At 36.0% G+C, this 15,983-nt stretch overlaps 1 protein-coding gene across 1 annotated transcript in view; it reads right to left on the bottom strand.

The window, feature by feature from the left end:
* Positions 1-1,752: 1,752 nt before the first annotated feature.
* Positions 1,753-15,983, bottom strand: part of LOC115212319 (rap1 GTPase-GDP dissociation stimulator 1-B) — a 94,446-nt gene continuing 80,215 nt past the window's right edge. Inside the window, exons 10-16 of the mRNA XM_029781182.2 lie at positions 14,732-14,869; positions 12,160-12,285; positions 10,928-11,017; positions 9,802-9,981; positions 8,010-8,138; positions 6,615-6,686; positions 1,753-2,368 (exon numbers count right to left, since the gene is read on the bottom strand). Of these exons, the coding sequence (XP_029637042.1) occupies positions 2,229-2,368; positions 6,615-6,686; positions 8,010-8,138; positions 9,802-9,981; positions 10,928-11,017; positions 12,160-12,285; positions 14,732-14,869 (875 nt within the window). The 3' untranslated portion in view covers positions 1,753-2,228. The remainder of the gene's footprint in view (positions 2,369-6,614; positions 6,687-8,009; positions 8,139-9,801; positions 9,982-10,927; positions 11,018-12,159; positions 12,286-14,731; positions 14,870-15,983) is intronic.

Here is a 15,983-nt window from a genome sequence, read left to right as displayed (position 1 = left end):
CTTATTGGGAGCTGACTCCTTTGCCTTGTTCCCTTGCCTATCATTGAACAGTTAAAAAAAAATGTGGGATAGAGTTAGAAATAACATTTTATTTTTTACATGGGTTAGGCACCATAAAATCACTACTTATAGGGAATGTGTACAGTTAATTAAAATGACTGCAATATATCATTACCTTGGTCAATTTAATTAATATATTTTATTTGCATTAGAAGGGTTGGTGCATAATTATTGCAGTTGTTTTTCAACAAATTTTATTCAACAAAAACAATAACAATATTTAACAAAAACATCTTTAAATGACGGTCTGACCGCCTGCCAAGCAAATGGGAAGCAGTTATTGAAGGAGATGGTGAATATGCTCTGAAATAATCATTTAAAGATGTTTTTATTACGTGTTTTTGTTGGATAAAGTTTATTGAGAAAAAGCCACAATAATTATGCACCAACACAATAGTTGCACTTAAACTCAGAATATAGAACGATGAAGCTAAATATGTGTAAAGGTGTAAAGTCTAATACTTTATCAGTTCTGCCAACTCATCACTCCAGGATAGTTTTTAAAATGTTACTAGCATAAAACAATAAAAATGGTTGTTTTTTTTTTTTAACCCTTTAGCATTTAAACTGGCCACATCTGGCCTAAATATTCTTCCAGCTTTATGTTCAAATTGGTCAGATATGGCCTCTCTCACCTACTCTACAATGTCACTCTGAAAATATATACAATCACAACATTGAAATCTCAAAGTTATGAGATAAATTTGACAGAGTAATCTGATTGCTAAAGGGTTAAAATGATTTTCCTTCCTTTCAATTCAATGTCTGATTGTACAATGATATTGTGTATGTATGAAAAAAAACTAGGAACATTTTAATGAATAAAGAAATAAATATCTCATTTGAAAAGAAGACAGTTTATGTTTGGTTAATAAATAAAAGATGATGTGTGTGTGTGTGTGCATGTGTGATCCCAAATCTGCATAAATATACTTACACATTTATTATTATTTAGTGTATATATATATTCTCAAAAGTGATTTGAGAAAAAAGGCTGAAATTTGAGACAAAATGATCAAATGTTTGACAATGAGTTAAGGGGGGAAAAAAATTTCTTCTTGAACCACTGACAATATCTAGTAAATTCCAGACAGTCTAAAATGACTGTACTTAAAATCTACTGAAAAAAAAAATAAAAGGAAAAAAAGAAAAAGAAAAACTCTCCCAAATCTTCAAACTCAACACAAAATATTTTAAATTTAATTATTTATTATTGTTCTTTATAATAGTTTTTATACCTTGTGTTGATGCGTTTTGTTATTTAAAAAATGTTTTTAACTGTTTCTACAATAAGAAAAATATATGAAGTTGTTCTTGTTAATGGCAAGAGAAAAGTTATTCAGTAAAGCAAGACAAATTAAATGGTATTTGATGTCCACGATGATCATATCAAGAAGACGACAGAGGACGAGAAAATGAAGAAGATGAAAAAAAAAAAATGAGAACAGCAAGCTTTTTGCTAGTTGAAAGGAAAATTATATGGTTGAAAACTGAGCAACATTTTTGAAATGAATCTGAAAACTGGTAAATACATCAAATTTCCTTTATGTTTATGAAAAATAAATAGTTATCATGATAGTGCCAAATGACCAGAACACAAAGAAAGCTTATTGATAGACTTGAGATCATTTTTTTAAATACTTTTTCTGTTTGTTTGCTTTAACCAGGAATGGAATTTTCACATCAAGGTTATTTTTCTTTTTTTTTTTTGTTTCTGTTCTGTATTTTCTCCAACATTCTTTCTTTTCTTTCGGCTTCAAATTTCAGAGTGATTAAAGTAAGATTAGTTTTATTGTGAAATGTGTGTGTGTATGTGTGTGTGCATGTGAGTGTATGTATGTGCATGTGTTTGGATGAGAGAAATAACACCCATAATTGAAAAGGAATTTGGAACTGAAATTCTAATAAAAGTTTTCATATATTTTATGGTTTTAAATTTCAAGTTTCTTGTCAAATTTCAAATTTCAGTTTTTAAAGACCATTGTTTTCCAATCCCATACATGCTCACACACATGCACAAATACATCTCCACCGGATTTTTGGTTGACATTAAAGGTTTATCAGTCTGAAAGTTCGAACTGTACGAAAATCTGGGAAAAAAAAAATACCAAGAAAAAAAAAAAACCCATAAAACTTGAAATCTGCATCTTTGTTTTGCATCATCTTACTCAGCTTTGTTCCATAGAATTTTCTTCTAAAGCATTTAACAACATCTCAGCTCCAGACCGGACCTTTTCATTTTCATGAGATGTCAACTGTTTTGCCAGATCAGGGATTCCAGCACACATCAGTTCCTCGCGTAAATTACCTGCAAAGAAATGTGAAAACAAAATAAAAATCGTCATTAGTGTTTTAATGTCTGCTTTTCAATGCTTGTCTAGGTCGAACAGGACCCATCAGGGTAGATTTTCTACAGCGAAATGGTCTTCTAGTTGCCAACTCACCTGTTTCTAAGCATGTAGTCTAGGATGTTTGTATGCAGGTGCTCTACTGATTCTGCAACCCACTGTACAGATGCTGCCATCACCACCACCAATAATAATAATAATGATAGCTGTTTCTAAGAGGTAAAGAACTGTGAGGGAGGGGAGGCTAGTGAAGACCACATCTCCTAATACAACCCCAGAGAGATGAAAGAATAATAATTATCCTTTCTTTATTCTCCAAGTCCTGGACAGGCGATTGCAGGCAAACAGCTCTGCTTATGTGACTGTGATGTTCATTCATATTGAGCTTGCAATATCAGGACAAAGAGACAGAAACACATGGAAACACACACAGATAGCTATATGAAAGGCTTCTTTTCAGTTTTCACCTACCAAATAGTAGGAAACATTTATCCAAGGTGCTTCATAATAGAACTTGACCCAAAATCATGTGGTTGCAAAGATAACCTCTTAACCATACAGTCACACAAAATATCAACATTGCCCATGCAACAAGATTTATCAGGTTTTACTCCTTTATTAGTCAGCCTCCTCTATTCCTCACACTTCATTAATGAAAATTTCTTTTCTATATTTATATATTAACAGCTGTAAAACTAAAAGTGAAATAATGTGTAATGTCACAAAGCCAACAGAAATGCTAGGTATATGAGTGATGATAATAATAGCTGCTTATATAGGCACAAGGGCTGAAATTTATTGGAGAGGAACAGTCAACACTTGTACTTTACTAATACTTAATTTATCAATCCTAGAAAGACGAAAGATAAAGTTAACCTCAACACATAAAGAGCCAGAAAGAAATTGATGCATTTTACAGATTATGATACATTCTGTTGCTCTGTAGAAACACTTCAGATGTTATCAGAATCTTGTGGGTCAGTGATACTCGGTGTACACACTTAGAAATTTTTTCCACAAGCCATTCCAAGATCAAAATTGCTGCAAAAATAGCATAGTACTCAATCTCATTTTTCCTTAAAGGAGGAGTGTTAGGGCGGCGAGCTGGCAGAAACATTAGCACGCCGGGCGAAATGCGAAGCCGTATTTCGTCTGCCATTACATTCTGAGTTCAAATTCCGCCGAGGTTGACTTTGCCTTTCATCCTTTCGGGGGCGATAAATTAAGTACCAGTTACGCACTGGGGATCGATGTAATCGACTTAATCCGTTTGTCTGTCCTTGTTTGTCCCCTCTATGTTTAGCCCCTTGTGGGTAGTAAAGAAATAAGGAGTGTTATTGGTAAATGACTAATTTACCTTTGCCCTAATAGTTTCCAAGGCTTGTTTATAACTGAGTACATAATAGTAATGATTTCTAATAAAAATATTGGTGTAGGGGATAAAATCAATTTAATCAACTTTGAAAGATGAAAGGTAAACTTGATGTTGGTAGGATTTGAACTCAGAATTTAAATAGCCATAACTAAATACCAAAAAAAATTTAAATATTTTATTGGTTTGGTTTGGAGAGAGGAGCTGAAGTGGGATTGATATGGCTGATGTTCTTAAACAATCATAAGTTAATGGCTGTACAAAAAATAGGGATGAGGAGAAAATTCCAATGGGCTGACATTCTGGGAAGGAAAGACTAAGAATAAAGTGATGAGTGGATGAACTGTGGAGTTCAGCATGATATGAGTGATGAGAGGAGGAAAGACGAGGGAGTTAGGTGGGCATGAGAAGAGATCAACCAAGTCCTTGGAGTAGAGGCCATTATAGTAGAGTAAGAAGACAACCCATCTATGGATCAGAGGTTAGAGTATATTGTGAGTAATCAGGTTGAGTGGTATTTTTTTTTTATGTAGTCTAGGATGTTTGTATGCAGGTGCTCTACTGATTCTGCAACCCAATAATAATAGCTGTTTCTAAGAGGTAAAGAACTGTGAGGGAGGGGAGGCTAGTGAAGACCACATCTCCTAATACAACCCCAGAGAGATGAAAGAATAATAATTATCCTTTCTTTATTCCTTCATGTGGGATAGGGCAAACAAGATACATTTAAAAACGAAGGAAGAAGTGAAAAACATTAAATATGTCTGTATATATCGGTGTATAAATTTTTAATAGTGAAATACACAGATAATATGAAAGATTGCTATGTGAACTTACATAATTGATTTTTTTCCCCCTTTAAAATCAAATTAAGGATATGGAAGTTAAGAATGTTAACTATGTGATACTAAAGAACTGTAACATCATGCATACTATACAAAGGTAATCTATACTATGTCAGTCTGATGCTCTGACAACTTGGCCACTTTGCTACCAATAGTGTATAACATCATAGCAATAACTGTGTAATGTAATAGCAATAACTTAGATCTTTCTCTGATTTTTATTATTTTCATGTCAAACTAATTTATTCTCACACCAACTCTAGTTATATTCAATGTTTACTAGCCAATCTCTTATTTCTTTATTGCCCACAAGGGGCTAAACATAGAGGGTACAAACAAGGACAGACAAAGGGATTAAGTCGATTACATCGACCCCAGTGCATAACTGGTACTTAATTTATTGACCTTAAAGGGATGAAAGGCAAAGTTGACCTTAACGGAATTTGAACTCAGAACGTAATGGCAGGCGAAATACTGCTAAGCATTTCGCCCAGCGTGCTAACGTTTCTGCCAGCTTGCTGCCTTATTTTTTATTTTCTTTTTTATTTATTTTATTTGTTACCAGCCAATTTCTGTCAATCAATTGATACTTTCACTTTTCTGTGACACTTCTGGTTCTCTATAGTTAAAAGAATACTGACAAACCCCTTTAGTAATCAAATGGATCAGATCTGTTCACCAGCCATCTGACTAAATGGGTCACAAATCAGGATTAAAGAGTATGGGGTGTTTTTGCATTTCTATGCTAAAATACAAAATACAAAAGACATTTTTTGGGGTTCCTGTAAGTCAGACTGCCTCACAGTCACAGAAGACAAAATGGAAAATGTATTGTCCTGGAGGACAGTGAGGGACATATGCTGGAACAGCCACCCTGACTCATGCAGCTTGCATTTATGGATAGGCATCTCTGCCCAATAGTGGTGAGCAGTGATATGGTTCGGGGGTGGGGAAGAACACTTGAGGTCTCTATTGCCACAGGCCCGACCATAAACTTGTCACAGAGAGACCGATACTTTGACAATTTGCTTTTCTTAGCCTCATGAGAAGCAGAGCCTAGGCAGGTAACTGTAAACACCAAAATTGACTGAAGTGATAAGCACTCTCTAACACACTACACCATTAACCTACTAACACACTGTATCCTACTCTTTAATAAGTACATCTAATTGCTTGATTGACATAAAATAGGTTCCACTTCCTACTGTATGGTTGAAAGGTTAGCAATATTAGAAGCACCCAGCTATAAAAAAAATTTATGTTTTGCACCATTTACTTTTGGGTATTTTTTTTCATTTATTTCATTTATTTGTTTCAGTCATTTGATTGTGGCCATGCTGGAGCACTGCCTTTAGTCAAACAAATTGATGCCCAGGACTTATTGTTTGCAAGCCTAGTACTTTTTGCTGAACTGCTAAGTTACAGGGACATAAACGCACCAACATCAGTTGTCAAATGATGGTGAGGGGGACAATCACAGACACACACACAAATATATACATACATACATATATACACACAACAGGCTTCTTTCAGTTTCTGCCTACCAAATCCCCACAAGGCTTTGGTCTGCCTGAGGCTATAGTAGAAGAAACTTGCCCTAGGTGCCATGCAGTGGAACTGAACCCGGAACCATGTGGTTAGGAAGCAAGCTTCTTACCACGCAGCCATGCTGTGTTGATGTACATTTTAATTTGAGATCTGGCAGGAGTTAACACTGTCAGTCATCCTTTGAGGGTGAGGAGTGTCAGAAAAATATCAGAAATATACAGAACTGAGTTCATAAATCTTTACCTAATCCCTTGTGCCTTGTCAAAAGGAATAAATATTATGAATTCTAAAGGCTTAAAGCAACAGTAAATTTAAACATCTTCCGTACAATTAACCTAGCTAATTGTCTTTCATTTAGCCCAGCTAATTGCTGTTTAGCAAACCCAATGAAATGTTATTAATTAGTCCAGCTAATTGTACTTGTAGCCAGATACTTACTTTGCATGTTAGAAATCATTCCTGCACAAGCAAGAAGTGTACACTGGGTCAATTGTGGTGTAGTTGAAGAAGCTAAAACAAAGAGAAACACAATATGAAATTCATATTAAAAGAAGATATTACAAATTACATAAGATCAGAGGGGGGGGGGGAGAGGAAGAAGCAGACACAAAGAGAAACACTAATACAAAAATGGAAGAACATGAAAATTGTTGGCATCTTTTGTTGTTAATCTGCATTTCAAAATGAAAGAAAGTGAATGAAAAAAAAAACGCATATGAATTCATATGGATACGTGTTGTACAATAGATCAGTTATTTCTTCTAATTTCAATACACGTTTTCAAACAATGTACCATTTTTTATAGAGATTTCTTTGCAGCAATCTTTGCAATGTTTATTGCCAATGTCCATAATCACCATGATTTTGCCTTACAGCACTCTTTCCATGAATGCATGCATCACATATTTAAAGAGAAAATAACAATCTCATTTATGTCAAGAATTCTATTTCAAGACCATTGTTCATAATTTCCAAATGAATTCTTCATAAATGATATTTTGAAATATCAGTCTATATTTAGTCATGTCAGAAAGGATCAATTAAAAAAAAAATGGCATGAAATTAGAGGTAATAACGACATAGTGCCAATTTCCAAAATGTAGGTGCAGGCATGGCTGTGCAACCATGTGGTTTCTGATTTAGTCCTACTGCATAGTACCTTGGATAAGTGGTTTTTACTATAGCCCTAGGTTGACCAATGTTTTGCGAGTGAATCTGGTAAAAAGAAACAGCATAGAAGACCAATATATCATCATCATCATCATTGTTTAACGTCTGTTTTCCGTGCTAGCACGGGTTGGACGGTTCGACCGGGGTCTGGGAAGCCAGGAGGCTGCACCAGGCTCCAGTCTGATCTGGCAGTGTTTCTACAGCTAGATGCCCTTCCTAACGCCAACCACTCCATGCCAGGGGAGGCTGGCAGCGGCCACGATCGGTTGGTGCTTTTTACGTGCCACTGGCACAGAAGCCAGTCAAGGCGGCGCTGGCATCCGCCACGCTCAGATGGTGCTTTTTACGTGCCACCGGCACAGTTATCACAACTACTACTATGTATGTATGTATGTATGTATGTGTGTTTGTTGTCCTGTGCACACACACACACGACTTGACAACCATGGTTGGTTTGTTTATATTCCCATAACTTAGCAGTTCAACAAAACAGTCTGATAGAATAAGTACTAGACTTAAAAGCAAATACTGGGCAGGATTTGCTTAACTAAGCCTTTTAAGGTGGTGCCCAAGGATGGCTGCAGTTCAATGACTGAAACAAGTAAAAAATAAAAGAAAAATGAAAAAAAAGTCGAAGAACAATACATGCATCTTCAAACAAACCTGCTAGAACGATGGCTCGAGTTAAAGATAAGGTATTAGCAATGATATCAGGAAGTGTTTGTTGGTTCTTTAACAGAGTGGCAATTACTTCTATGAGGTCTGCTTCTTTCAAAGCCATAGCAGCTTCATCTGAAAGTAAAATTATTCAAATTTTAAACCTGAAAATAATTCTTAACATAAAAATTACATATTTTCTTTATTCATATATTCTTGTGGTTCTTTTATATTTATTCAAATCCTCTATATTTATACATATTTTAATGCTTTCCCTTTTTAAAATATATTTTCTTACAACCACATAAATTTTTTATCCATGCACATTTTCTACAAGTATAAATATTTGCAGTTGAATATAACAGGTTATATGGTATAACAGATCAAAATAAATACAATACTATATATATATATATATATATATACATACACACACACACATATATATATATTCATATGGGGCAGTTAAAATATGACATATAATTTGGATTCTCTCTTCAAAAATTAAGAATTGTCATTGTTGTTGTCATCAACATTATCATTGTCACCATCATCATTTAATGTCTGTTTTCCATGCAGGCATAGGTGGGACAGTTTGACAGAAGCTGAGTGTTCTTAACACCATCCATTTTACAGAGTGGATTGGGTACTTTTTACATGGCAATAACACCAAGAAGGCCATCATGTAGTTTGCAAGATAAAGTCCCTAAACTGAGGGGTGAAGACCTGTCAACTAATATATATGTATGGTTAAAATATGTGTATGTGTGTGTGTGTGTGTGTGTGTATGTATGTATGTATATATATATATATATATATATATATATATATATATATATATATATATGCATATGCATGTGTGGAGGCACAATGACCTCGTGGTTGAAGGATCGTGGTTTTGATTCCCAGACTGGGCATAGTGAGGGTTTATTGAGTGAAAATACCTAAAGCTTCACGAGGCTCCGGCAGGGGTGGTGGTGAACCCTGCTGTACTCTTTCACCACAACTTTCTCTCACTCTTTCTTCTTGTTTCTGTTGTACCTGTGTTTCAAAGGGCCAGCCTTGTCACACTCTGTGTCACACTGAATCTCCCCGAGAACTATGTTAAGGGTACATGTGTCTGTGGAGTGCTCAGTCACTTGCCCGTTAATAAATGAGCTGCGATGTCACTGGTGCCAAGCTGTATCGGCCTTTGCCTTTCCCTTGGATAACATTGGTGGTGTGGAGAGGGGAGGCTAGTATGCATGGGCAACTGCTGGTCTTCCATAAACAACCTTGCCCAGACTTGTGCCTCGGAGGGTAACTTTCTAGGTGTAATCTCATGGTCATTCATGACCGAAGGGGGTCACAATATATATGCACGTACATGCACACATACACACAGACACTTAGTTGAGCCCTACTTAGTCAAAGGGGATTTTTGTCTTGTAAACAGTTGGTAGTAGTGATGATAGTATTTGTTGCTTGGTTCCAGGTCAGCCCTGATCATGCTGACTCATGATCAAATTGCATTTCAGCTGTGACCATCTCATCATTTTCCTTTGTGCAGGAAATCCAAGACCACTGAAGGAGATTTGGTTACTATGTTTAACAGAATGTGCAACCATGTGGAGTCTCCCTTGTTAGTTTGTAGTGGTAGTAATAGTGACCATTAGTGGTGTTATAGCAATAGATGTAGAAGTGGTTTAGAATAGATGTTGAAGCAAAACTAATAAAACTCTCAGGGGTCTGTCTCTCCACAGTAGACACACACACACACACAAAAAAAACATAGTTGTATTATATTGAAGTTCAATACCTAAAACGGAAGATCCAATTATGAGTGTCAGAGCTATCAAAGCTTCATTCTGCATGAGGACATGTTCAGAAGTTGCCATAGTCACAAGGTGCTGGATACCATCAGCTCGTACAATATTCTTTATCACTTCGCCATTTTTGCTGTATTTTATTATCCATGCAAGTAGCCGTGTGGCTTCACCTAGCAATTGAAACAGAACAACAATTTCAAAACAACAAATACATTAAATTCTTGTCATCAGACTGCTGCCGTGCTGGGGTACAGCATTGAAGGATTTTAGTCAAATCAACCCTGGTTCTTATCTTTTTTGAAGACTAGTGTGAAGTTGATAGAGGATAAATTTTCTCATAGACAGAGCACTGGTCTATCATAAGAAACACCCACACCAAACAATCTGGCATTTATTTTCGACAGTTGTGTGATCTGAGGCAACATAGAATAAAGGTCTAGTTCAGAAACAGAAAACTCCAGCAGTAAATTTTATGTTATGACCAGTACCTTGTTCACTAGGCTATTTTGTCACTATGGAGTCTGTTTTTCTTTAAATCTGTTTAAACCAGTTCAGCTATTTTGTTTTTGTATTTGGTTTGCAAGATCCTTGATGCGAACTTAGGTGTTGAAACAGATTTTGTCATATCTTGGTTCAATTTCACTTCTTTAATATTGGTTATTTATTGGTTAGCTATTTAACCAACTAACCAATAAATTGTTTAGTCATTTGGTAAAACAATCAATCAGTCATGTTTGTCAATGTCCTTTCGTTGCCATTCTTGACTTCTTCAAGGACATACCTTCTCTACTCCAAGTCAGCTTCAGGTAGGAGTAGAGAAGGCATGTCACTGAAAAGGTCACAAATGGTGACGAAAGGACTTTGGCAAACACAATTGACTGATTGATTAACCAAATGATGAAGTGAAATTTAACTAATGCATAATGACCTACTGAGATATTACAGTTCAGCTGTGATTCAGAGAATATTGAAGTGGTAGTTTCATGCATCTGAGACACATTCTCAGAACTGATAAACAACAGTGGGAGCAATAGCAGAAATTATGATATCAACAGTAGCAACAACAATGATAACAGCAATAGCAGAAACAGTATTAAACATCTAAAAGATACTGACCTTTCACTCCAGCATGTTCTTCAACATTACACCACTCAACTAATTTAGGTAAGAAGACTTTATCACGGCCAAGAAGTTTAGCAGTTTCTTCTGAAGTAGAGGTAAAAAAAAAAAAGATGATGATAATGTCAATCTTTGTGGTTAATAATATTATAACCAGAGTATCAGAAAAATTGCTTTGCAGAATTTGTTCTAGTTCTTTACATTCAACTTTGCCTTTCATCTCTCCAGGGTTACTGAGATAAAGTACCAGTCAAGTACTGGGGTCAATGTTATTAATTAAACCTCCTCCCACTCAAAACTGCTATGCTTAAATTAGAAACTCTTATTATTATTAAACTAACGAGCTGGCAGAATTGTTACCATGTTAGGCAAAATGCTTAGCAACATTTTGTCTGTCCTTACATTCTGAGTTCCAATTCCACTGAAGTCAACTCTGCCTTTCATCTTTGTGCAGTCAATAAAAGAAGTACCAGTTGAACACTGAGGCCAATGTAATCAACTTAACCACCCCACTGAAATTGCTGGCCTTGTGCCAAAATTTGAAAGTATTATTATTACTATGTTTAACAGAATCACAATAACACGTTAGAAATAGTTGATTATATTGATACCAGTTCTTGAGTGGTACTTTCCTTTATTGACCCTAGTAGAAGGAAAGGTCAAGTTGACTTCAGTAAAATTAAAAATTATTATGTAACAGCTGTGATTAAATAACACAAGGCATTTTACCTGATGCTCTAAGAATTCTGATCTAAAAATAATTCTTCTCTGTCTTAAAAAGTATAGTTATATTTGTGTATATATAAATATGATAGATTGGTTCGTTAATGGACTTTATGCAGGATCTAAATTAAAGAGATTAAAAGCATATTGATAGTGATGATGTATAGGAGGTGATGATAATGATGTGATATTTATAGTGTGGTGCATCTACTACTCTGATAACACCTGCCAACATCACCATCACTATGAGCTAATAAGAGAGTTCATCATGATTGAGTAACCTGCTAAAAATATCAGCCAAATTTGCCTCAACTCACAACTTACTGCCTTGGAAAAAGAAATACACTGGAATATGTATCCTGCTGCACACAGCAAAAAATGCAGACAGGTCATGGCTGGAATACTTTCAGCCAAAGGTCTGCTTGATCAGGACTAACTTAGGGCTAAACACCATCACCGCCACTCTCATCCTTACCAGTGCTAGGAATTGCATGTAATTAACTTACCTTGGTTGTCAACTAACATTCGTAGAGCTCCTAACAGTTTGAATGTCACAGCTAGTATAGGGGTGGAAGAGAAGCTGAGGAGGACTTCAACAGAGCCAGCATTGACTAGTTTAATTTTATTGGTCACTGTAACAAAAGAAAAAAGAACAACACTCAGAAAGTAACACAGTCAGATGTTATTGAATGATAAAATCATGTTGGCAATGATTTACACCTTTCAAATTCACAACACATCAAAGGAAACACCACAAGGTTACTTGACATATTACTATAAATTGTAACCAAAGGAAGGACATATTGGAAAGTCTAGTCCAGTGTGCAATATGCTTGGAAAAAAAAAGCTTCATGTTCTCGCCTCCCTGGCAACCATGATTTTCTTACCTCTCCTTTTCTCATTGCCCATGTAGTGTTCATCCCTCAGGCCATGCCTGCTGCTAAGGAGGTGCACTGAATGGCACTGTCCCGTTATTCAATGGTGCACCCTCAGATTCACAGTGATACACTTATTTTGAAACTCCAATTTAGCATTATTACAAATTACTACCCATCCAGAGCATTCTGAAGCACCTCCAGTCACTAAAGTCTGATGATAGGCCTGCCTCAGGCCTCACATAAACCCCTACACTTAACCTTTCTTCCTCAATGTGCCAATCCTTGAGATCTCTCCACTGTATGTATATATCTTGCAGCCATCAACTTGCAATTGTTCAATGGTGATGTCAACTGTGTCAGCCTCACCAATCTTGGAGGACAAGTGAAAGACATGAGCACAACTCCTTTCTTTCTCTGGACTAATTTAATCAAGATTTTAAAAAAAATCTTCTCCAGTATATGATACTAGTCTCTCACAGGTAGCATTTATGGATAGTCCAATATCTATTATGTATTTCTGAACTAATTTGAATTATGTATGAGGGAGGAGGAGGAGGAGATTTCTGCCCTCATGCATCACTCTCTGACATGTCAAGCAGCTCTCCCAATTTTCATCCCCTAACACACACTCATTGGTGGGACTACTCAGCTGCTTTGGTCAGCTGAGAGCATAATTGGCACATATTACATCCCCTCCCTTTTCCCACTGGAACCACTTCCATTTCTCATTATCATCCTCACCCACACTATTTCTACAAATCAACTCCTGCCTGTGCCTTCAGCCAATGCTCTCTCTTTATCTCTCTCTCACTCTCCACTGCTATACTCCATTCTTAACATATCTCTTATCTGCTATTATTCTCAATGCTCTCCCATGTCTAAAATTACTTACTATAGCCCCCTAATGTTCCTTTATAACTCCCTCTCCACTGCTCCTACACCTTACACATCATTCCACTACCTTCAGATTTATTCTCTTTTCTGAGCCACTTCTATATCTCCTACCTTACCCATCTCCACACCAATATTTCTCTTCAACTGCACCTTCACATTTGTTTATCACTCACTACATTCACCTCTACCCTCATCTTTAACCATCTGTTACTCACCTTTTGTTCTCTTACGGAAGTATCCTCATACTCCCCTGCCTCACTGTCCATATCCCCTCTTATGTTCACTTTCTTGTACCATGACAGTTTGCACTGGTACTCTATTACTACCTTCCTTTTATCCCCTTTAGCTATTTATCTCCTTGTCCCTCAGCCTTTCAACACCTAGAATAAGCCACTCACCTCCATATTTTCCTTTCAAATATTCCCCTCTTAGTATTGGAAGTTTTTCTCTTTTTTTTTTCCTGCTGTCTTGCAAGTTACACAACAAACTCACTAGTGCTTGTGGCATATAAAAAGCATCTAATACACTTTGTAAAGTGACAGGTATTAAGAAGGCATTGAGCTATAGAAACCATGCCAAAGCTGAAAATAGAGCTTGATGCACCCTTGCAGCTTGCCAGATCCTGTCAAACTGATCAACCCACCTGTGCCAGCATGGAAAGTGGATGTTGAATGATGATGATGAAGATGATGGTGATGATAGTGATATGTAGAATTAAGTAACTTGCCTAAACAAATAATTCACCCTTACTTTGATATGAACTCAACATTGCTTCCACCTGATCATATTATTACTTTAAAATGAAAATGCTCACTGCACAGGGGCCTAGCAAGTACAATGCCAGTTTGATATTGCTTAAGTACATACAAGTATTACATATAATCAGAACATATATCTTGGATAATTAATAGATATAAAAATTACAGTACATAGAACTAGTAGCTATAGCACGCGCACACACACAATTAGAAATTTGAGCATATAGCTAGTACATGTAATTAGTAGTTATAAGTAGTTCACATAATTAGTGTATATAACTAGTATGTGTAATTAAAACTATATACTAGTTATTAACTAACATATAAGTTAATAACGAGTATATATATTTAGTAGATATAACTAGTTATATAACTATTCTAACTATATATAAAATATAACTATTTTAACTATATATAAAATATAACTATTTTAACTATATATAAAATATATAAAAATAAAACACCTCATTATTTTCCTCAACAAGACTTAGCGAAGAAAAGGTTTAATTTTGAAAGATAACAGTGAAACCTTGAAAATGAGAACTTACAAGGAATAGCAAGGTTCCTTAAAGCACTTAGTATTGCATGAAGTAATGGTATATTTGGTTCTTTACGGTCTTGTTGCTTGAGTAAATTTAACATTTTTGTAACAACGCCTTCTTCTACCAACAATAAGCAATGTTCATCTGAAACAAGAAAATAATTACGTTGACTGCTGAAGTAATTTAACTGACAATAATTCTGGCAAAGTTTTCATTGGAATTTCTTTCATAATATCTATTTATTTAATATGTCAATAATATCAAAACGAAACTTCAATGATGGCAGGCCTTAAACAAATAAACAATATTATCAATCACAACAAATTTATTCTATATATGTGAACATGTACATATCCAGAAATAAGGTGCACGATGATGAACTGAAATCAAACTCTGTGTGTGTGTGTGTGTGTGTGTGATAGAGAGAGAGTGATGTGTACGTGCGCAAGCATGTTAACATATAATCTTAAGATAAGGTTAACAGATTGGAAAATAATCATCTTAGTAACTCTCTGACATAGGCACAAGACCACAAATTTGTAGGGATGGGTTAGTTGATTAAATCAAGCTCAGTACTTGACAAATAGTCTATATTGACACTGCAAGGATGAAATGCAATGTTGACTTTAGCAGGATTTGAACTCAGAATGTAAAGGGCTGTAAGCAAATGCTACATGGCATTTCATTGGATAATCTACTGATTCTGCCAATTCACTACTTTTAATCTTAATAATGACAATTCAATTTAGTGTGTGTCACTGGTTTACTGAATATGAAGATTAGTTTCGTTAGTTTAGAAATAAAGATTCTTATTTTAGATTCAGTCTTGGAACCTGTACATATATCGAAGAATTAGGCACCATATGATGATTAAGCTGTTTGAAATGTAGTGCAGCAGACGCCGCTGCCACCACCATCATCATCGTTTAACGTCCGCTTTCCATGCTAGCATGGGTTGGACGATTTGACTGAGGACTGGCGAACCAGATGGCTGCAGCAGGCTTCAATCTAATCTGGCAGAGCTTCTACAGCTGGATGCCCTTCCAAATGCTAACCACTCTGAGAGTGTAGTGGGTGCTTTTATGTGCCACCAGCATGAGGGCCAGTCAGGTGGTACTGGCAACAGCCAAGCTCAAATGGTGCTTTTTACGTGCCACCTGCACAGGAGCCAGTCCAGCGGCACTGGCAATGACCTCACTCGAATGCTTTTTCACGTGCCAGTAAGGCGATGCTGGTAATAATCATGCTCGAATGATGC

The sequence above is a fragment of the Octopus sinensis genome, linkage group LG5, assembly GCF_006345805.1.
Source record: "Octopus sinensis linkage group LG5, ASM634580v1, whole genome shotgun sequence".
Classification (NCBI taxonomy): Eukaryota; Metazoa; Mollusca; class Cephalopoda; order Octopoda; family Octopodidae; genus Octopus; species Octopus sinensis.
The sequence above is the reverse complement of the archived record's forward strand: the minus strand, read 5'-3'. Positions and strand labels throughout refer to the sequence as shown.